Source organism: Fukomys damarensis, unplaced genomic scaffold, assembly GCF_012274545.1.
Source record: "Fukomys damarensis isolate Sample0158 unplaced genomic scaffold, DMR_v1.0_HiC HiC_scaffold_15, whole genome shotgun sequence".
Classification (NCBI taxonomy): Eukaryota; Metazoa; Chordata; class Mammalia; order Rodentia; family Bathyergidae; genus Fukomys; species Fukomys damarensis.
The window spans coordinates 7,858,260-7,879,338 of NW_022900927.1; the positions used below are offsets into that span (position 1 = coordinate 7,858,260).

General features: G+C 44.2%; 1 protein-coding gene and 2 long non-coding RNA genes across 5 annotated transcripts in view; 2 read left to right on the forward strand and 1 right to left on the reverse strand.

The window, feature by feature from the left end:
• Slc38a1 (solute carrier family 38 member 1) overlaps positions 1–7,044 on the forward strand; it is a 72,203-nt gene extending 65,159 nt beyond the window's left edge. For all 3 annotated transcript variants that reach the window (XM_010638360.3, XM_010638363.3, XM_033763572.1), the window contains one exon: positions 1,470–7,044. In XM_010638360.3, coding sequence (XP_010636662.1) covers positions 1,470–1,574 — 105 coding nt within the window. In that variant the 3' untranslated portion in view covers positions 1,575–7,044. The remainder of the gene's footprint in view (positions 1–1,469) is intronic.
• Positions 7,045–15,635: 8,591 nt separating this feature from the next.
• The window catches only part of LOC104872188, a 28,997-nt gene continuing 23,553 nt past the window's right edge, over positions 15,636–21,079 (reverse strand). The window contains exon 3 of the long non-coding RNA XR_783090.1: positions 15,636–15,832. This is a non-coding gene — a long non-coding RNA (uncharacterized LOC104872188). The remainder of the gene's footprint in view (positions 15,833–21,079) is intronic.
• LOC109118508 lies at positions 17,527–20,682 on the forward strand. The gene is made up of 3 exons (XR_002025845.1): positions 17,527–17,599; positions 20,367–20,481; positions 20,637–20,682. It is a non-coding gene; the product is annotated as an uncharacterized LOC109118508 (long non-coding RNA).

Here is a 21,079-nt window from a genome sequence, read left to right on the forward strand (position 1 = left end):
TTTTTTTTTTTTTTTTTTTTTTTCCCCCTGATCCAGAGCAGGGCCAGCTAGGAGGATGGAGGTTTCTACTCTTGTGTCTCTAAAGGGCGATGCTTTGCCTTTAGCAAGACGGAGGAGCTCAAAGGCTCTCTGCAGTCCCCTGCTGCTGTACGATTTCTCCTTATGTAACAGCTTCCCACAGCCAGGGCACATGCGATGCCCCCTGAATGAAAGAAATGCCTGGAATTAGCTTCAGGAGTCTTTTATGATTTGACAATTTTTGGAACAAGCAGACCTGGATTCAAAAACTACCTTTCTATATTGGGATTCTTGTTTCCAGGTCTGGTGAAGTTCAAGGGCATCCTGAAGGTGGTGCACTTGGAGACAGTGAGGGAAGCGGGGGTGAAGTGGCTGCTGCCTGAGTCCCTTCTGGAGCTCCATTTCGCTTGGCCTCGGAGAAGGCTTCTCAGCTGCCCTCTCAGATAGTGTAAGCACTGCACTTGTACGTGGTACCAAGTCCACAGACCCAGAGGAGAGAGAAGGAAGCACCACTGCTTCTGGTACAGGGTCTCGTTTCCTAAGAGGATTTATTTCCCTGAAGCCTTAAATCTCAAATCCTTCTCAGCCCCACCTATAGGGTCCTCACAAGGACAGAGAGGAAGGAGCACTGCAGTGAGATATATCAGATTGAATTTGCAAAGGGTGGACCGTGAGTCCTCTGGGCCTCTCCTTCCTGCTCTTGTGATAAATCTGGGTCTATCAAATAGCATTAGGCAAGGGCTCTATCGAGGCAGGGACTGCTGGAGTTAGACTGGTCACCCCCACCATTTATTCCTCCTGTCCCCTTAGCGCCTTCTCTCCCTTACTCCTCAGGCAAATCCTTGAGTCTCACAGGCCTTAGGACAGCCTCCCCCTGCACTGTCTTGCTGCACATGTTCAAAGCTAAATGATTTCAAATTTCATCTTTTCTCCCCAGACCTTCATCAGCCCTTCAAGTAACTTGGTTTCTGACATGTGTTTCCACTTAGTTTCATCAAGTCTACTTTGCATTTCCATGTGCAGTATCTGTTCCACTTTTTTCAAACAGAAACATTTGCTTCTCAGTGATAACCTAGGTTGCTGGGTCACAAGTAACAAAACAGCCTGAATACTTCCCAAGTCTTTGTTTTCTTCCTTTCTTTTAAAGTTATAGTCTTAGTTTGAGAGAGAGAGAGCAGTAAGGGCACCCACTCCTTGGTGTAACGGACGCATGTGTGGTGACCATGAAGTCAGAGGACAGGATGCAGAGGATGGCTGGCTCAGTGGGTTTTTTGTGCTTGTCCATCCTTGCCGAATCAGATTCGCATGGTCTCACTGCTCAACAGAGGTTAAAACAACTTCAAATACAAGGGGACAAAAGGGAGGGGAGGAGGATTGCTTTTTTGAAACACAGGTGTGTGTGAAAAGTGCTAGATGTACTAGAAATAACCCATGCCTTTTTCTTGCTCCAGGCTGCCCTGTTTTTGGGTCTGGGGGTGCTGTTCTCCTTGATCAGCATCCCCTTGGTCATCTATGACTGGGCCTGCTCATCCAGTAGTGACAAACGCTGCCATTGAGATTGGCTGAGAAAAAACATTCTGGTCTGCTGCTCGTCAAATCACCACACATCAGCAGCCCCTCTCCAGTTCTTCTGAAAGATCACAGGAGCAGACAGAAATGTACAGGATACTTCAAATGGAATAACACTTTGGGTGCAAAACAGAAACCTCTATCTAATGGTTCATGTCCCTGCAAGATCTGAGATCTCTTTAGGGATTGTGAATCCACCCTCCCACCTCCCAAATTTCATAGAAGCATATTTTTTAGTACTTTTCACAAGCAATTATTCTCACTCTCCTGTGTTTTGTGGCTTCCTTGTCTCTTAGAGCTTTACAAACATGATCATCAATCATGTTTATTTATTAGACATCCAGATTCTGAGATAATTTTCCTACTGATGTTCAGCTCACAGTATCTGTACCTTTTTAGAAGAGAAAAGAATCTTGAATTGTATATATTTATTTTGCTTTACAGGGAAAAAAAATGGTTTCGTAACTAATTTGCCTATTTTGGTTAACACAGCACACAGGGATAATCCTATGAAGGTCACAGGGTGTGTGCGATTGCTGGATCTGAGTGTGCCCAGTATTTAAGGTGGCCCCAATCCAGGCTGTCCAGTGGCCTGCTGGTTCTAAATGAAGTTTGGTTTCCCTCTTGGCATCCTGGGCCAGAATTACTCTACTTGGTATGAGCTTTTCCTAGGGGAGACCCTGGGCACCTGCAGCGAAAAGATTATTCAGAATTTCTGAGAGACTGTTCCTCGGATGAGGGTGGCCTTCAGCCCTGCACGTGTACTGCTGAAGGGGGAGAGAATGATCAATGAGTTAGAAGTCCAGCAGTGCTTAGCCCTGCCTGCCAGCTTTTAGCAACAGAGAATAAAGTGTACCTAAGGATGATTTAGGATAAGCAGTTCCTGTTTTATATGGGTATTTTAGAGGAGTCTTTAAAAGACTTATTTTATATCTATAGAGCTAGGTTCTTATAAAGACAAGATTTTTTGTATCTTAAATAAGTCTCATTTCTGTTCATTCTCCATTAACTCTCCATCTAGTGTTACAAATAACCTCTCAGAGATTGTCTTCTTGAACAACGTCTGCTGAAATCACTGTGCCCCTTTCTTCCCAGACGGGGAAGGCAAGAGGGCCTCAGTGACTAAGCTGTCTCTGCCCGTCACTGCCCATCTCAGCAGGACCCACAGGAGAGTAGCCACTCGTTACTGTTACCTTAGTCCTTCCAAAAGGAAAGAGTGTCACAGGGCGAGAGCTTGGGACAAGGCAGCAGGGGAAGAAAGGGAACCTCAAGGAAACCAGAGCCTCACCTCCCCGAGTGGGCCTCTCCTATCACCAGATTCTCCGAGTCCTGTGTGTGATAAGCAGCATGCCTGTTCGGTGAGCTATTCTTTGAAACCGGGCTGTCTCTCATCTGTGTGTATTAAGGTTGAATCCTCCAGATAGAGGAGCTCACTGAGACGCCCAGAGTACTTGGAGCCTAACTGCAGATGGTTGGCAGCATGTCCCAGTGCTTCACTTTGGATTCTGTACCTGACTCAGATCCAGGCCTCCACTCTCGATGAGAGTCACACAGAACTGTCCTTCCCTTTACAGACTAATGTCCCATCCATCAGACAGACATCAAAGGGTGCCATGACCCTCGGGGGGGGGTATTTCCTGCCTTGGATCGGCAGCTTCTCCTGTAATGCTAAGAATTAGAGCTACATTAGGTCAAAGTTGAGGCCATTAGATAGGTATGAACCCTAATTCCATGGGACCCACAGCCCCCCCTCCTTTCCAGAAGTGGCTCCTGTATTACAGGAGCAATGACAGAAACAGCAAAACAGGTTCAGCTGCCCTTTGGAGCTTTTCTGGAGCACCACATAATGAAACTGTTGGGCAGTAGGACAACCCTACACTTAAAAAATACAGTTTGCAGGCGATGCTGTGCTCCTTTCTGTTTTTCTTGTTGCTTTGGAATAGTTCACTTTATATTCACAAAGTGAATTCAGAAAATTATCATTAACTCTGGGATGTGCAGTGATATTCTTGGATCTCTGAATTTTTTGGTGTCAGTACCAGAAGTTCATTATTTACAATATATTTCTTTAGAGGGATCACATTGCTGTCGATGTCTATGAGACCACAGGTTTTCAAGCCCTTCCTTGTATGTTTATCGAAGTTTGCTGTTACTGAATACAATAGACCTTACATTGCTATAACTTGTCAAATGTCACTGATCACATGATTTGCGTGGGAGTTGCTGAAAAGTGCACCTCTCTTATTCTTGTTCAGAATAGTGAATCGGTAGTCAAAAAGTACATGCATCATAGATGTTAGGTAGAATTTAAACAGCACAGTCAAGTGCTATAGATGTTTTTCTGCTAAATTAGTAGACTAAAGCGTACTAGACCTTAGCCATGGGAAGCTGCACATTTTCCTGTGGTAGATAGGATCTCTACACTAGGGAACCATGCCAGTGCATTCTTTGGGTTTAGAACTGTTCTCCTTATTATAACAGAGAATACTATAAAACCCTAATTTACTTAGTGCTACTTATTGGAAGTGGGAGTAGTGAAACGTGTCCTGGAAGAAAGTCTATTCACGTAGGCACAGGCAGTCTCCAGTGTGTAAGATTAGAGTCCAAAATTTTGTAGGTTGATTGTTTGCAACCTAGAATGTATTTTCCTTTAGAAATCAGGTTATACATTGAGGTTTGGGCTCCCAGACCAGCTAGAAAAAATAATCATACCTATAGTCTAGCTTAAATCGAATAGGTGATAAGACTGTAAAAGAACTGAGCCGCAGAATGGAATACTGTCTCTAGGGGTATGTATGTCCTCAGAGTGGCCAAGAATATGTCACTGGCTGTTGTTGGTAGAATCTGGACTGCCCACTCCCAGCCACCTCTAGCAGGCACCAGTTACGAGGTGAGCACAGAGGCTAGGAACATAGTCCCCTGCAAAGATAAGGAGGAGTAGGTCTAGAAGCCTGGAGGTAGGAGGAGGAAGAAGCAGGATGAGACCTTTCCTGTGGGTTGTAAAGTTGGAGGACATTTCCTGGCTAGTACCTGATCTTTCCTCTGCCTCTCGAGCCAGCTTGCCTGCGTCTGTTGGTAGGAACTTTGCTCCCATCGCTCACACCCTCCCACTCCCAGCCCCACCACAGAAGAGGACACTGCGTGGCTTCTCCCCCATGTCAGGGGTGGCAGCTAACACACCAAACTTGTAATAATAGTCCTAGTGCTAGTGGCCATGGTTTAACTGCGCCATAACCAAAGGAAGGCTAGAGAAAGCTTGCTACCCACTTTCTTTTTTCACATTTTCACACCCTATGAAAAGGAAGTGTGGTGCTGAAGGTTGAGGTGGACAAAGATTCCTCAGCATTTTGGAGGACACCTCATTTCCAGGAACTGACTTCTTTCTGGAGTTGTACCTAGGCTTCCAAGCCAATGGTTCTCAAAGTGTGGAGGGAGGGCAGCAGTCTGTTGCGCCTTTCAGGGGCACTGATTCACTTCAAGCTTGAGGACCCCTCTAAGCTGATTAGCCTCTCCTTTGTTCTGCCTGTTAGTCCTGCCCTGGAGAATAGTTCCTAGAACTCCTGAGGTGAGAACCAGAGCTCAGGGAAGGAGTAGTGTCCCTGCAAGAGGTGCTGCTGCCCTCAGGGGTCCTGGGGGTGAGGCACAATAGTACTACATTTTTCACAGCTGTGAAGAGGTCAAAATGAATTTTTTTCCCCTCCCCTCTTCTCCCTGGAAAGACCTTAACCTCAAACAAAAGTTTATGCTTGGACCAAGCTCTCCAAGGCGTTCACGTTCATTGTGAGATCATCACAGCTGGCCTCCTTGGTGTGAATTTTCCCTCAGTGGTTCAGGACTCGCATAGCACTGGCAAGGCCCTGGGTTCCAGTCCCAACCCACAAAGAGATAAACAGGTTGCATTATCTACTGCAGGGTCTGCCCTGAACTCTCCCATGCTCTGAGCAGAGCAGGGCTCAGTTCCCTTCCAGGAGGCAGTGTCGGAAGGCACTTGTAGTTGGAGTGGGGAGGAGGCGGGTGATCTGATCAGACTGTTGATTTTATCTTAGAGCAAAAACCTATTCATCTCCTTCCGTTTATCAGTTTAAATGGTTTAAGGCTTACAAAGAGCATAGGCTTTAAGAATATAATTTCCCCATTCAAGTAAACATCTAGCCACTTTCAAAACAGATACAGCATCATTTAGCAATATTAATAAATGGTTTTCCTTAGGGATAGCAGATCGGAGAATTCTTAGCAACACAACATCCTCTCAAATGTAGTGAATTATTGATAATAATATAAGGCTTTCAGGTACGAATTGGGGGCGGGTGGCTGACAACTGAAAGCTATCACTAAATCGAAAAGGGAGAGTTCTTGGAAAACAATGTGAAACAGGCACGGATGCACACACCTTGTTCCTCAGAGCTTCCTCTGAGGAAGGGCTGTGTAGCTGAGCCTGTCTGCACACAGGCTCGGGTTTGTATTTTTAAAGGAATCTATGCAGCTGAGGCTTCTTGTAGGAATACTTCCTCTGTATGTAAATACACTGTAAATAAATAGGAGGCTGTATATTTTTGCAGTTGTTGATCCACACTGAAATAGAAGTCACTAGTATCTGCATATAAAGAATAAATGTTTTCGTGGATATTAGTGGTTTTGTCTGGGAATTAGGAAAAATTTCACATTCTCTCCCAGGTAACATAGATTTCTCAGTATAACCTTAAAATCTAAAACCTTATTCAATTGTTTAGAAAAAAAAAATCCAAGAAATATCTGTGTTGATTTCTTATGCTGGTGTTAAGATCGAGTATTTAAACAGTAGTTCTCTGAGCTACCGGTAAGGAGTATTTAGACCCAAATCATTGTCATTTAGAAACAGGCATACCTAAGATGACAGCCTGTTTCTTCATCAAGTTCTTTCACTGTTACCATTGATGCCGCTACACAGTATTTATGGAAACAGAAGTTAGAGGGAGAATTTTTTTTTTTCCAAAATACTTGCTTCATTTCCCAAACTTTAGGATCTTGGGCAGGGAGGCGGGGGCTGAATATTAACTATGAGCACAAGTTTGAAGGAAAAAAATGTTATTTTACCAAGATTTTAAAAATCGTGCATGTCTGCTGTTTATTTTAATGTCTACACCAACACAGAATGTCTTACATTGATTTCTACCCCAAGCACTTGTATTTCTAGAGCATTGGTACATAATCCACTCTCCAGCGTTCAGTACATTTTAGATTTCCCATGAGTCCATCACCATGTAGCACACCACAGTTTTATTAATGTAAGAACCTTGTAAATGAATTCCAGATGGGTGATTTAAGAGTCACAAGTCACAAAACTTTGCTATTCACAGTTGATCAAAATAGAGCTGTTTTTTCCCCTCAAGGTGTGGTGTAAATAAAGAAATGTAAGTTCTGTCTTATAACTGTTCTGTTAACATAGTTTTTAAACAATTAAAATGTGAACTAAAAGTACTTACAGATCTTGTGTTGATTCTTTTGGAACAGAGTGCTGACACAGGGCAGCTGAGTACTGTATATATTCTTCAGAATTTCTGGAGAAAGATTTGCACATATTTGTCGTGCACTAAATCGTGGAAGATTACATTTCAGGATCCCACGCTTAAAAAAACTTGTGATAAAAATGTAGCTGGTCTAGCACATTCTTGTTCTTCATAGTCAGAATGGGTAGAACAGTGTCTGAACTCTGGTTCACCTTCATGAATACATCGATTTCTGTCCTATGTTGTACAAGGGACGCTCCCCACATCACAGCCGCTGTAACACAGGAAATCCTGTCAACACTTGGATTTCTTTTCTTTTCTTTTCTTTCTTTCTTTCTTTTTTTTTTTTTTTTTCTGGTACCAGGGATTGAACTCAGGACCTTGCACCTGTAAGGCCTACACGGTGCCACTGAGCTAAATCCCCAGCCCAACACTTGGATTTCTGTAAGCATACTGTGGAGCAAGCTACCGCGTTTGGCCTTCTCTTTCCCGTCACCAGCTTCCCCCTGTGATCTTCGAGGGAGACAGCCGGGCCAGGCTCTGATGGGCAAGTCCCTGTGGACCCAGCTGACGCAAGGGTAGCACGGGCCTTGGTGTGACAGCTGAGGCTTGTGGCTCCTCCCTGTGGACTGCCCAGGTGACAGCAGCCCTCCTGCAGCACCACTTCCACCCACAGGGACCTCAAGGTACAAACAGGCGTGGGAGTCCAAGCCGCACACTCCTGTCCAGCTTCTTCAGGAATAAAGCTGATTCTTTTGTCCTTATTTGCATCCTGTGCCTACTTCACTGAGCCAAACCCCAAGGGCAAAGGGAGTAATGGTCACTTTCAAACCAAAGCAGCAGAGGGCTGGGGATTTAGCTCCTTGCCACCGCCTGCCTCATAAGCACAAAATCCTAAGTTTGATCCTCAGTACCGAAAAAAGGAAAAAAAAAATATGAGAAGATCAAAGCAGCAGTAAAAGACTGCATTTTGAAAAGGCTGTTGAGAAGATGAGCAGATTTTGTTCGTGGTCTGCAGTGCTTTGGATAGTTTTATTCTGTGTGTGTGTGTGTGTGTGTGTGTGTGTGTGTGTGTGTGTGTGGAATCGGGGCTCGAGCTCAGGACCTTGAGCTTGCCAGGTAAGCACTGGCACCACTGAACTAAACCTCCAGCTGCTTTTGATAGTTTTGGCCTCTTCCTAGTTTGTATAGAAAATAAGTCTCAATCAATATGCTACCACATATCTAAAGAGAAGTCAATATATTGAAGACAATGCGGCCAGATGCGCCCCTGTACTCCCAGCACCCATGAGGCTGAGGGAGGGAGATCACCGCGAGTTTGAGGCCAGCCTGGGTTATGTAGTTCAAGGCCAGACTGAACTACACAGTGAGACTCTGTCTCAAAAACAAAACAAAACATAAAAAACAATATATGGGTGTTTTTACAAATGTAAAAATAACTACCCTCCAATAAATTAAACGTGGGTTTTTTGTTTTGTTTTGTTTTGGGTTTTGGTAGTGAAGTTTGAACCCAGAGCTTTTGTATTGAGCTCTAACCCTGGCTCTTTTTTTATTTTGAGGTAGGTTCTCCGTAAGTTATTAACCTGCCCAGGCTGGGCCTGAACTTGGACTCTTTCTGCCTCCACCTCTCAGAGTTCTGGGATCACAGGCGGGCGCCTAATTATTAATGAAGGGCAAAGGTGTTTCAGAAAGTGGTTCAAAGACAAGGCCAAAGGACAGATGTATTAAATGAGCAATCATAATGCTGCAGGAATTAACTAATAGATACAAAACTAGACTTAACCAAGGGGAGGTCAGGTACATTTCAACCAGACAATTTATTTGTATCTCTGGATAATAATTTTCATCTCTATCAGTTTGCTACAATTTATAAGTTTAAAAAACATAAAGCAAAATTCATGAAGAATCAACCCAGAAGGGACACACCTGTCCCCAGTAATCTGATTTTAATTGTTTCAGAGTCTTTCCAGTTGTTCTAATGTTTCCCCCTTCTGTTTCCATGAAAGTTCCAGGGATTATCTTTGGTCACACAAGGGCTGGCCTCACTAGGCTGGCACAGGTTATTCATACAGGTGCAGTGAGTGCTAACCATAGAGACTTTCCCTGAGTTTGTTTTGCAAACTAGAAATAAGCACTATTAAATAGCTGCTAGGACGGAAGAATTGTAGTTTCTTGTTTTGTTTGCAGTGCTAGGGATTTGAAGCCAGCCCATGGATCATTCAAGGTGTGTATTTCACCACAGAGCTACCTTCCCGACCCTTTTTATGTATTTATTTTTATTTTGAGAAGGCTCTTGCTATATTGCCCAGGCTGACTTCAAAATTGAAATCCTCCTGCCTCATCCTCCAGAGTAGCTGCGATTACAGATGTGCACATCCAAGCAGAATGGTACTTTTAAAACAATCTGCTGTTGGAGTTGGGTACCAGGGTACATGCCTGCAATCCCCCACTTAGGAGGCTAAGGCAGAAGGGTGGGGAGTTCAGGGCCAGCCTGGACTCTTCCTGTCTCAAAAACAAACTCGAATTATAAAAGACAGATAATAGGAAATCAAGAGAGAGGTATTTCTCAAATGGGAAAAGGATCCAGAGATGGAGGGAGGAGAAGGGGGATATAAAAGGAATTAAGACGTGTTATATACATCTACCAACTGCACATAAGGAATGGAAGCATCATGTCCTACAAACATGCAGTAATAGAAAAAAAATTTAATAGCTGTCCAAAGAAAGAAAAAAATCTGAAAAAAATTCTGGCCCCAAGCATTTTCAATTAGAAATATTTAGTCTACAGTAATTTAAAGAAGTTTGACATATGGAAATGACTACAGATATTCATACAAATGCAAAAAATATTTTTAAATAAAGTCTACAAATGTTCCTCCCACCCCCCCAAAAAAAACCCAGTAACAAAAAGTCTATTTGTCAGTTCAAGGCTAGGAAAGTAAGTCCAAGTTCTCTGCATTTCACCTATACCACCTATCAATTTGGGTGAAATCCTCTTGCTGGACCCTCCCCCTGCAAATTAGCTAAAGGGAGAGCCGACCAGGAAGTGCCCTTTCTTACCACTTATGAAGCTGACACCCTACCTTTGGAACTAGGTTTTAGGTTGCAACCCTAGAAGGTTGGCCCTAGGCCATTTTCCTGGGAGGGTTTTGTGGGCATTGGCCCTTGAAGTAAAATCAGACTTTGCTCTGTAGATTTGCTTGATGTCCTTCCTACTAAAGGACCATCATTCTCAAGGCCATCATTCCAAGTAAGGTGAGAGTCCCACGGTCAGTTTTGTCTTATTATATACTGGGAAAGGAGGAAATGTTTTGTCGAACCTATGCACAATTACTATGTTGCTGTGAAAAAGGGGACTCAGGACAGTTTTTAAATTCAAGTGGGAGAGTGTTCAGTGAGGCACAGGAAAACATTTAATTTCAATTTACCAAAGCAAAATCTGCTGAATTATGGGAAAGATGGTTTAAGAAAAAAAGAGAAATGGCTTCCTTATATATCTGGAAAGTTAAGCATTAAAACCCCATCAGGCCAGGCGTGGTGGCGCACGCCTATAATCCCAGCACTTGGAAGGCTGAGGCAGAAGGATCACTGTGAGTTCAACACCAGCCTGGGGTACATAGTGTGTTCCAGGTCAGTCTCAACTACATAGTGAGACCCTGTCTCAAAAAAAAAAAAAAAAAAAAAAAAAAAAAAGCCGCCAGTGCAGCTCCAGTAAAATGATCCTCCTTGGATCAGTCTGTTCTTTGTGCTTTGTGTTCTCTGAGTATTGCTCTCTCACTCTGTTTTTGTGAAGCTCTCTGATTCTGGGTTAAAAACAGCCCACACTTGCTCCTCAAGTATAGCCTGAAAGTCATCAGAAGCTGGTGCTCAGTCTACCCTTCGAAGTGGCATTAGTTTAAGGTTCTTAGCACACAGAACCGGTCCACACAACCCCAGGGACTGTCTTTCTTCGCTGAAAAAAGCAGAATGGGGCCCGTGGTTCATGGCAGGATTTAAGGGAAGTCTCAGGAAACAGAAACCGATTGACAATGAGTCAGGAAGCCTGTTACTGCAGTAACTCCTGTTACTCATCTGTCACTTTATAAGTGTCCTCGGCTAACTTTGAAGGGATGTGTAATATTCCACTGAAAGTTCGCTCAGTGATCTTTTATTTGTGTTCCGTTTCAGCATCCTCCACAGAGCTTGTATCACAGTCTGTGTATCTGTATTTAGATATTTATATTGGCATAAAGAGGCCTTTCTTGGTACAAAACACCGGGAACGCACAAGGGACGCACAGGGGAAGTGACTGATCAACACTATTTTAAAACTCTGTATGACGTGCAAAAGTGATAAAGTGCAGAAAGTTATAAAAAAAAAAAGAGAAAGAAAGAAAGAAAGAAAGAAAGAGAAGAAAGAAAGAAAGAAAGAAAGAAAGAAAGAAAGAAAGAAAGAAAGAAAGAAAGAAAGAAAGAAAGAAAGAAAGAAAGAAAGAAAGAAAGAAAGAAAGAAAGAAAGAAAGAAAGAAAGAAAGGAAAGAAAGAAAGAAAGAAAATCTGAGAGCCAGGCTCAGCTCAGGGGTGCGTTCCGGCGACCCCAGCTGAGGCAGCCTGAGCGATTTAGCGAGAGCCTGCTCAGACCTGACTCTCAGAGGGCCCGAGCGGGTGTGGGCTGGGGGCTAGAGCACCCACGTTCATCCCCACCACAATAAACAATAAATAAATATCTGAATGGAAGACACATTTGCCACACCTGTGTCGCACTGGTAAGCCCTGCTCTCTCAAGTGTGAGGATCAAATTATTCAGGGCATCCACCCTGCCAAACCACCCGGGTCTAAGTGCAGAGTCTTCGGCTTCCCAACTTCCCGCGCCCCTCTGCCCCACCCGGGCCCCTGCTGTCGCCGCGCGAAGGCGCTGTGGAGCCCGGCCCGGCTCAGTTCAGTCCTCTGTGGCCGCTGCTCTGCAAAGGCCAGGGCGGCTGTCCCCTAAGCGAGAGCGCCTCCATTTGCCCCCGTCCGGGGCCCAGCTCGGGCCCCAAGGCCATAGGGCTCTCTACAGACTTCCGCTTACTGCTGCACACCTGTCAAAGGAACCCTGGCAGACTACGGAACTGTCAGGGGGTTCCTGTCCCGAGCCAAACACAGAAACTTCCAGTTACCCCTTCTCTCAGGGTGATGAATATCTGCTTAGCTCCCTCTTAGATCCTGAGATTTGTTTAAAAGTGACAAATTGTCTTCACAGAGAAGCAACTAGAGCAGGGCATGATGGTGCACACCTGTAATCTCAGCACTCTGGGAGGCTGAGGCAGGACAAACTTGCAGAAGACAAGTTCAAGTCCACTCTGGGTAACTTTGTGATTTAATCAGGAGCTGTCTCAAATAAAAAACACAAAAAAGGAGGAAGGGGCTCTGGAGTGTGGGAAAGTCTTAGCCCGCATGCAGAGAAGCATGTAGAATCTTCTTAAAGTTCTGCCTAGTCACCCTTAACTACATAACATAGTGAAAATCTCCTTAATAATTCAAGAGCTTCTAAAACACACTAAGAAAAAAAAGTCCGATAGAAAAATAGGCTGCAAAAATACTCAAAGGAGCTACTAGAAAGGATACAGTAAGCACTTTAAAAGAAGTTGGATTGCTGTGAATTTGAGACCAGCCTGGGCTACCCAGTGAGTTCCAGGTCAATCTCAACCATACAGTACCCTGTCTCAAACCCCCCCCCCTGCAAAAAAAAGTTCAAAAAAGGCCCTAACTCATAAGTAAATAACCGTAAGTTAGAATGTGCACATGCCTTTTTTAAAATCTTGTCATACTGGCAAAGGCAAACGTATTACAGTGTGTCTAGAGAGCAGTATGGCAGCACTAATGACATTATGCGTCCTCTTAACTTCTGTCCCATCATGTCCACAACTGCAGATTTTTCTAACTCACAAAAAAGGACAAGAGTATATGACCAATACAGTGTCTGATTTCCCCAAATGAGCCGGAACCCAGCCTCTCTTTCCCTCTCCGTCTCCCAGTGAGCCACACCACAGGTAAAACCTATTGTTTATTCCACAGATAAAACCCTGACAGAGTACTGCTCATGTGATCCTGATACAGCAACCAGCAAATCCCTCTGTGAGCACAGCTTGGGTCTTCACAGCTAGTTCCAGAATAGGAGTGAGTAGGTTTGATGAGTTTTATGAATTTAGGGCAGCTTTATAAATATTTTACCTCAGACCGATTAAGTCAGACCCTCTGGTGGCACAGCCAAGAGAACTATTAAAAATTACCCAAACCTGAAGACAAAGAGAGGAGAGTGTTGCAGTGGGACAGTATTTGCCACCCCTGCCCAGGGATTATGAGCAGAACACATAGTACTTGTGTCTGGTACGCTGTCTACTGTTGAATAAAGCCACCAGATTTGGGGATGTTACATGTGCTTTGTTATTTTTCTCTGGTAGAATTGCAAATGGTTTTTGCCCAGTGGGAAAAATAATGTTAAAGGCTTTGTATCTAATGTAGCCATCTTAATTCTGTCGCTTCTTTAAAAATGCTTATGAATGTCCAGTTCCCCAAAATGCTTTTTAAACCAGTTTTACCATCTTACTTCAGAGGCTGTGTGCAGTTTGGGCTTATAACTATTTATGAGATATGAAATTCCTGTCTCTGTTGACATCATATGTTGTCTGACTCGTTGTACAGTAGGTTACTTATTTATTTATTTATTTTTGGTACCGGGGATTAAACTTGGGAGCTTGCGCTTATGAGGCAGGCAGTGGAACCACTGAGCTAAATCTCCAGCCCTGGTATGTTACTTTTTTGTCTTTGATTCTCAGTCTTTCTTTTATCTATAATATGGACAACCTGGACACAGAGTAATCTTTTGTTACATTCTTGGTGGACAAAATGCATTTTACATGAAGATAAACATCACAATTCCAGTTTTTAAAAACACACAGAGCTCAGCACGTGTTATATACCAGTAATTCTGGTACCCAGGAGGCTGATGCAGGAGGATTACAGTGAGTCCAAGACAGCCTGAACTACACAGTGAGACTCTGTCTCAAAAAAAGAAAGAAAGATGAAAAGAAATATATTTCCTAATAAATTACTGTCACATAAATTCTGTCTTGGGATCTGCCTCTGGGAAAGCCAACCTAACACACATTTCCTATGGGTTATATTTGAAATAATCCTTTCCCCTTATGACCCTGAGTTTCCTTGGCAAATCGAGTAGTTTGGTTTTTAGATTTTGACTTGATTTGGGTTTTGTAGCACTGGTGTAAATGGGGCTTACTAAGTCCTATACTCAGGATGTCCTTCTCCTTGCTCAAGATCAAACAAAGGGAACCTCCGGGTTCAGAGCTCGGCCTTATCAGTCTTCCCACGCACTTCCTCTGAATGGCACAACTGCATGACCAACTGCACAGGGCAGTGTGTCCAGCCACAGGCCCAGGAGACCTCGCTTTGCCTCTCAGAGCTCCAGGAAAACTCCCTGACCAGAACTACCTCTTTTCAGATAGTATTTCCAAGGCACCCTCACTGCAGTCCTGGCGGGTGCTGTGTGGAGTGGATGCCAGCTACCGCACTCCCTCCAAACCTGCTGTGGCCCAGTGAACACCTAGGCGTAGGTCAGTAAGTGGTAGCATGTCCCGGTGTGTTCGAAATTCCTCCAGAGGGTTCAGTATCCCTCAGGAAAAAGCTGAAGTCGTCTTCCCTAATATAGTCTCCCCCACCTTCGCACTCCCATCCCACACTGGCCCTCTCCTTCCTCCAATGCACCAGGGCTGCGCTCCGAGGCTCTCATGCTCTTCCCACGGTCACCAGCTCGGCTCATCCACACCACAGCTACCATGCTGCCTTTGGGAACCATTCCAAACGTTCCACCTTGTCTCTGAGACCCTCTGGGGGCATTTGGTGACACATAAACACTCAGCCCACCTTCCCCATGTCCCATGCCTTGTTCTTTCTTTCTTTCTTTCTGGTCTGTCTGTCTGTCCTGTCTTGAATACAGACTCCTGAAGGGAAAGTCTTTGTTTTATTCACTTCTACAAGCCTAGCACCTAGAACAGGGAAAAATGTTCAAAAAATTGAATGTGTGAAGAAGCAACAGTGTAATGAACTACACGAAGTCACTTTTCTTCACTAGATGAAATAATTAGATCCAGGGTTCAGCACCCTGTTCCAGATTTAGTTGCAATTTTGTCATTTGATTTTAAAACATTTTCCTTAGCGGTGTGTGGTGATGCATACCTGTAATCTAAGCACTATGGGAGCCTGAGACAAAAAAGACCAAAAATTCAAGCTCAATTTGGGCAATTTAGGAACTTAGCAAGATGTGTCTCAAAATAAAAAGTAAAAGAAGGCTGGGGGATGTAGCTCAATTCGAAGACCCTGTACTGCAAAACAAATAATCAAACAAATAAAATAATTTTCTATGTAGCTGTTTAAAAAAAATGACACGTATGCTGGCACCAAATCAGACATTAAACAGAAGTATTAAAAAAATGGTTAAACATCTCTCTTAACCTCATCCCCTAAAGTAAGCATCATTAACATCTTTTTCCCTATGTTCATACAGATAAACATAGATGTATGGTTGTCTTTATTTTATTTTATACCAGGCCAATATCAAAGAGCAGAAAGAGGACTTTGTATACCACGGTAGTTCCATGGTGATTCTGAAGTCAGACCGCTTGGCTTCAGATGTCTGGGACCGGCAGCCTCGGACACATTTCTCGGTATCTGGATGCCTGGTTTTGCCTTTGTAACATGGAATTGCCACGAGGATCAAATGACCTAATTAAAGCAGCAACAACTTAGAATAGTATATGTCACGTTGTCGGTGCTAAGTAAATTATCCATTTTCCTCCCCTTAACAGTAGATCTTGAATATCTCTCCAAAACAGTATCTAGAGATTTACCTCTAGAAGTGTTATGAATTCTTGCATAGCCTTCCCTGGTGTGGATAAGCCAGAGATATAATTTTTTTCAATCTTTCCCCTATCAAAAGACAGATTTTTACCAATACATACTATGGTACAATAAATATCCTTGGCCATAGGCACAAGTAGGATTGGAAATATATTAATCTTATTTATTTCTTATATTGAATCATCCTCCCATTCAAACTATGGCACGTCTCTTAATATGTAGATCTTGTGTGGTCTGCTTCATATATATCTTAAACCTTCCTCTTACAATTTATTCCTAAGGTTTTTTTAGTTTTGCCACAGTTATAAAGGGAATGTTTTTCTGCCTCCACTTCTGATTACTAGCAGAGTCCTTTCTTCATTGTATTACGCTAAGTAGAAGAAACACTTAATTCCAAGTATGCCCCATCAAATTATCACTGAGTTCCTTCCAAAAAATTCCTTTTTTGTTGCTCTAAAAAAATGCACAGTGAGCTTGGAAAGCTGCTTCTGGTCATGAGTGTCTCCCTTAAATCACATGATTTTCCCACGCCACAAAGTTTTTACCTATGAGCCACAAAGGGATTTTACATGTTATCAATGAGGAGAAACTCTAGGAGTGAAGGATTTGGAGCTGGACCTAGGGTACTTTCCATTATACAATGGGGTTGAAAAGACCATTCCACCACTGCAATGGCCCAGTTACTGTATCCATGCTTAGCTCCTCGCTCCATCCTCTTTCCACATCTCCATCCTGAGGCTTAACGGCCTCAGCAGCAAGGACCTGTGGGCTAGAGGGATGCTGCAGGAGGACAGGTCCATGAAAGACTACACCCGGCTGCAGAGGCTGGCTCTGAAGGTGTGAGATACCAGGGATGGCCCCAAGAAAGAGCCAGCAGCCTCAGAGGTAGACAGCCATCTGTCAAAGCTGGGTGTCCAGGGAAGGTGGCCAGACCCCTCCTGGATGAGAAATTCTGAAACTGAAAATCAGGGTCATTCCTAGGTCAGGATGACCATAGTCGTCCACCAGAAAACTTTTCCAAAGGCAACGTGGGCACATTCAGCTGTAACACCAGGGCAGGCCCTCGGTGATAGCAGGAGCAGAGTATCAAGCAGGGTCCTACTGGCTGGAATTTAGGAACCAAGGTTGAGGCAAAAAGCAGCCTCACCAACTCTGGGACGTGATGACTCTAAGTGACCCTCTGGGAGAAACTCCTGAGGCAGAGAGCTACCAGTGTACCACCAGAGGTGGAATCAGTCCCCTTACTTCCTGGACCTCCCTTCCTCAATGATTTTGCCCTTCACTCTACGCCAGCCATCACTCAGATTGTAATATTTAGACCACGCCATCACAATAACTCAACTTCTCAATCACCTCAGTTCCATGCAGCCCACTTCCCAACCCTACTTCCTGCCCGTGCTGCTTTCTCCGTCAGCTGATCTAGCTCTCCACCCAGCTCAAATGCCACAATGGCTAGCATCACCCTGCTGCGTATTCCTGTGACTCCCCTGGTCCCCTCTCGCTGCTCAGCCCAGGTCTTCTCCTGTTTGTCTCTCCAGATGCACACCCTGCCTTCTCTAGTCTGCTCTGTGCAGAAGAGGCCTCAGCAAGCCGGAGACTGAAGATGGGGTTTAAGCCCTGGGTGGGCAGCAGGTAGGCCCTGCCTGAGTTTCTTTAAAGTCGCCGCTGCCTCTCTCCTACAGCTGCACCTGTCACAGCCCTCTGCTGACCACTCAGCTCTTGCCCGTTGAGCCTGGGGGTGGCAATAGCTCCCTGCTCTTCCTAGTCCTGGGTACTCCACCGTCCTTGCTGGATCGATAACATTTCCAACATCTCTACAAATTGCCCCTCTTTAGTGAAGGCCTCCTGGGAGTGCGTTCTCCCAGTCCCTGGATTAAATCCACCTGTCGTGACTCTGTGCTGTGTCTGTGTATCTCAGAAGCTCTACAACCTTCTAAGCGTAACCCACAGCCAGGCTCCCACTGTCCACAGGCTGTGATCCCACTCCACGCTCCATGCTGGCTCCTTCTCCTACTGTCTTACACGGCCACTCCATACTTCTCAGCCCCCAAAGCTTCCTACCCATCTCAGTGTACGGTTTTACTGCCTATTTCATGGAGGAAATGGAAGGAGTCCAAAGTCCAAAGATTCAGCCCCCAAAGCTTCCTACCCATCTCAGTGTACGGTTTTACTGCCTATTTCATGGAGGAAATGGAAGGAGTCCAAAGAGAACATCTTCAGAGTCACCCACCACACACCAGCAGCCCATCTCATCTCCTGCCCACCAGGTCTCCCCACTGTCCCCACAGAAAACTTTCTGGGCCCCATCAAAAGCCCTTCTCTGCATCTGCTTAAGGGTCTGCTCCTGTGTGAGTATCCACGTTGTATCAGGCACTGCGCTCCACACTTGGGAGACATAAATGAACAACATACAACACTCTGATCCCTAGCAGGGCTTATGTGTCGGTGGGGCAGAGAGACAAGAAGCAACATTCACAAGTAAGGCCTGTGAGCTGTGAGAAAATAAGCACTGTTCCTTTCTCTCTCCCAGCATCAGTCTCCTCACTCTTTCCGGTGGAACATTTTCATCAGTCACATAGGCATGATTATATTTCATTTTAAAAACAACAGCGATAACAGCGCCTCCTTTAACCTTTCTTAGCTGCTGCCCCATTTCTTTCCCTTTCCATTTGCAGCATAAAGGAAGTTTATTTTTTAAAAACTCAACATTTTGGTTATTAATAATTAACTAAGATTCTCACAGAATTTACTTCCAGTTTTAAAATTATGAAAAGAGATGAAAAAGGGCCGGGGATTTAGATCAGTGGTTTCACCGCCTGCCTTACAAGCACAAGGACCCAAGTTCATTCCCCAGTACCAAAGAAAAAACGCTTACGAGGCTCCTCTCTTCCTCCATGCTTTCCCAACATGTCACATTCTCAGGCACCTCTTGGGTTACTTCTTATTCTCTTTTGCTGCTTGCCTTTCCTAAGTCATCCTCTTAACATTGGAACCCCCCCAACATACAGATTAAGAACCTTTCCTCATTTGTATTTTGATAACCTCAAGTCTTTAAATGAAACATATAAGCTGATGATTCCCATATTTATATCTCTCTTGAACGTCAAGCTCAAACATCCAAGTGCCTACACAATGACTCCACTTGGATGCCTGACACTCACAGAACCAAGCATGATGGCGCACACCTGGAATATTAGCACTCTGAGAGGCTGAGGCAGGGGGTCACAAGTTCAAGCGCAGCCTGGGAAACTTAGAAATTCAGCGAGCCTCTGTCTCAAAAAAATAAAAAGGACTGGTGATGTGGCTTAGTGTTAAGGCCCTGGATTCAATCCCCATTGTTACAATCAATCAATCGATCGATCATCTTCTCTTCTTCATTTATCCTTTCGCCAAACTTGCTTCATATACAGCACTCCCTGTTTTAGCCGATCATCAGTTCTAATCTTCCAGTAGCTCAAACAAAAAAATTGGAGTATTTTTTACTTTCCTCATCATTTCCTCTTATTTTATCTCCTTCTATGATCCTTCTCACTCAACTGGTTCCAGCTACACTTCCTGGTTACTTTTTGAAAATGCCAGACATATCCCTGCTTGGAGTCTTTACTCTAGGTTAGCCCTCTGGCTAGAACATTCTTCCCACAAACATCCTCTGTTTTAAGTCTTTGCATAATTCTCACCTCGGCCATTCTGTATAACAATGCAACACACACACAACGCACACACAGCTATACTTTCTCATTGTCTTGCAGAACTTACTGCCTTACTTGTGAATACTGTTTGTTTCTCTCTCCCCCGCTCAAATGTAAGTTCTACAAGTGGAGGGCTCTTTCTGTTTTGTTCACTGATGTACCCCAAGTGCTCAGGGCAGTGCCTGACACAGAGTAGGCACTCAGATACGAGAAGGCACTTGAGTGCTGATGAATGGATGAAAAGTGGTTTAAATATTAAATTCTACTGGTTTGGGGGAAAGAACCTCAATCTGTTCATATCCTGCTTAGCTCAGATGAAATGGAATCAAGGATCGGGCCAGAACTTAGAGTTCATCTGGACAGAACTGGAGGGGAGTGTCGAGTCAAAGTAAGATAGATGCAAGGAAAGAGACAAGGCCCCATCTCCTCACCACACGGTCTGAGAGCAGTGTGTGCCTCGGCTGAGGGGACCCATGTCAACGCCAGTTAGTCTGGAGAATTCTACATGGTTCAAATGTAAAGAAAACAGCAAGCATCAAAAGTTCCTTCATTGACATGACTAGAGGAAGTCTTCCGGAACAATGCAATAAACAACTGAGTGTATGTTTGTAGAAGACATTCGTGAGTCCAAAAGTTATAGAAGGTGCTTGTGTGTAGAGTGTGGCTGCCCTGTGCCTTCTCCTGAATGTGGTTTTTCATATGATCCACAGGGAATGAGACAGTATGTGAACTCCAAACTAAAGATGGATTCCAGAGCTTCTCTGTCAGGCTTCCAACCCTTCGTAAAAGCTTCACTCTGCGAGGGAATTTGGCCTGCTATCACAGGTGTGAGTCTCTTCTAGTACAAGTCCCACCTGGGGATCACCTGAACCAGGCGAGTTGATTATCTCTAAAAAATGCAAATTTCTGGGTCTCCCCAGCCTTAGTAAATCATGTGATAGGGCCAGAGATGTGCATACTGAATCAGATTTCCCCATAAGGTCAACATCGAACCTAACCACTGAATGTGACCCAGCTCTCGTCCAATTCAGCCTGCGACCAGAAGAGTGGAAAGAATTAACTTTGTGAACTGAGGCACAGCTGTACTTAGCAGGATCACTACATAACTCTGGGGCCCACCGAGTTTGAGAACCACTGCTAAAGCTGAAGAAACTGGCTTTGCCCTGCTTTAATTCATCTGTATTTTTTATCTTGTATCGGGTCTCATCATTTTTATTTAACTGTGTAAAAGCATAAATAGATGACTATATTCTGAAGATAACCCATGTTTGGTATCACTGGGAAATGTACTTGACTCAGTCTGGCGTAGTGGGGCACACGTGCAATCCCAGCACTCCAGGAGGCTGGGCAGGAGGACTGTGAGTTTGAGCCCCATCTGGGCAATTTAGCAACTTAGAGATACCTCGTTTCAAAAAAAAAAAAA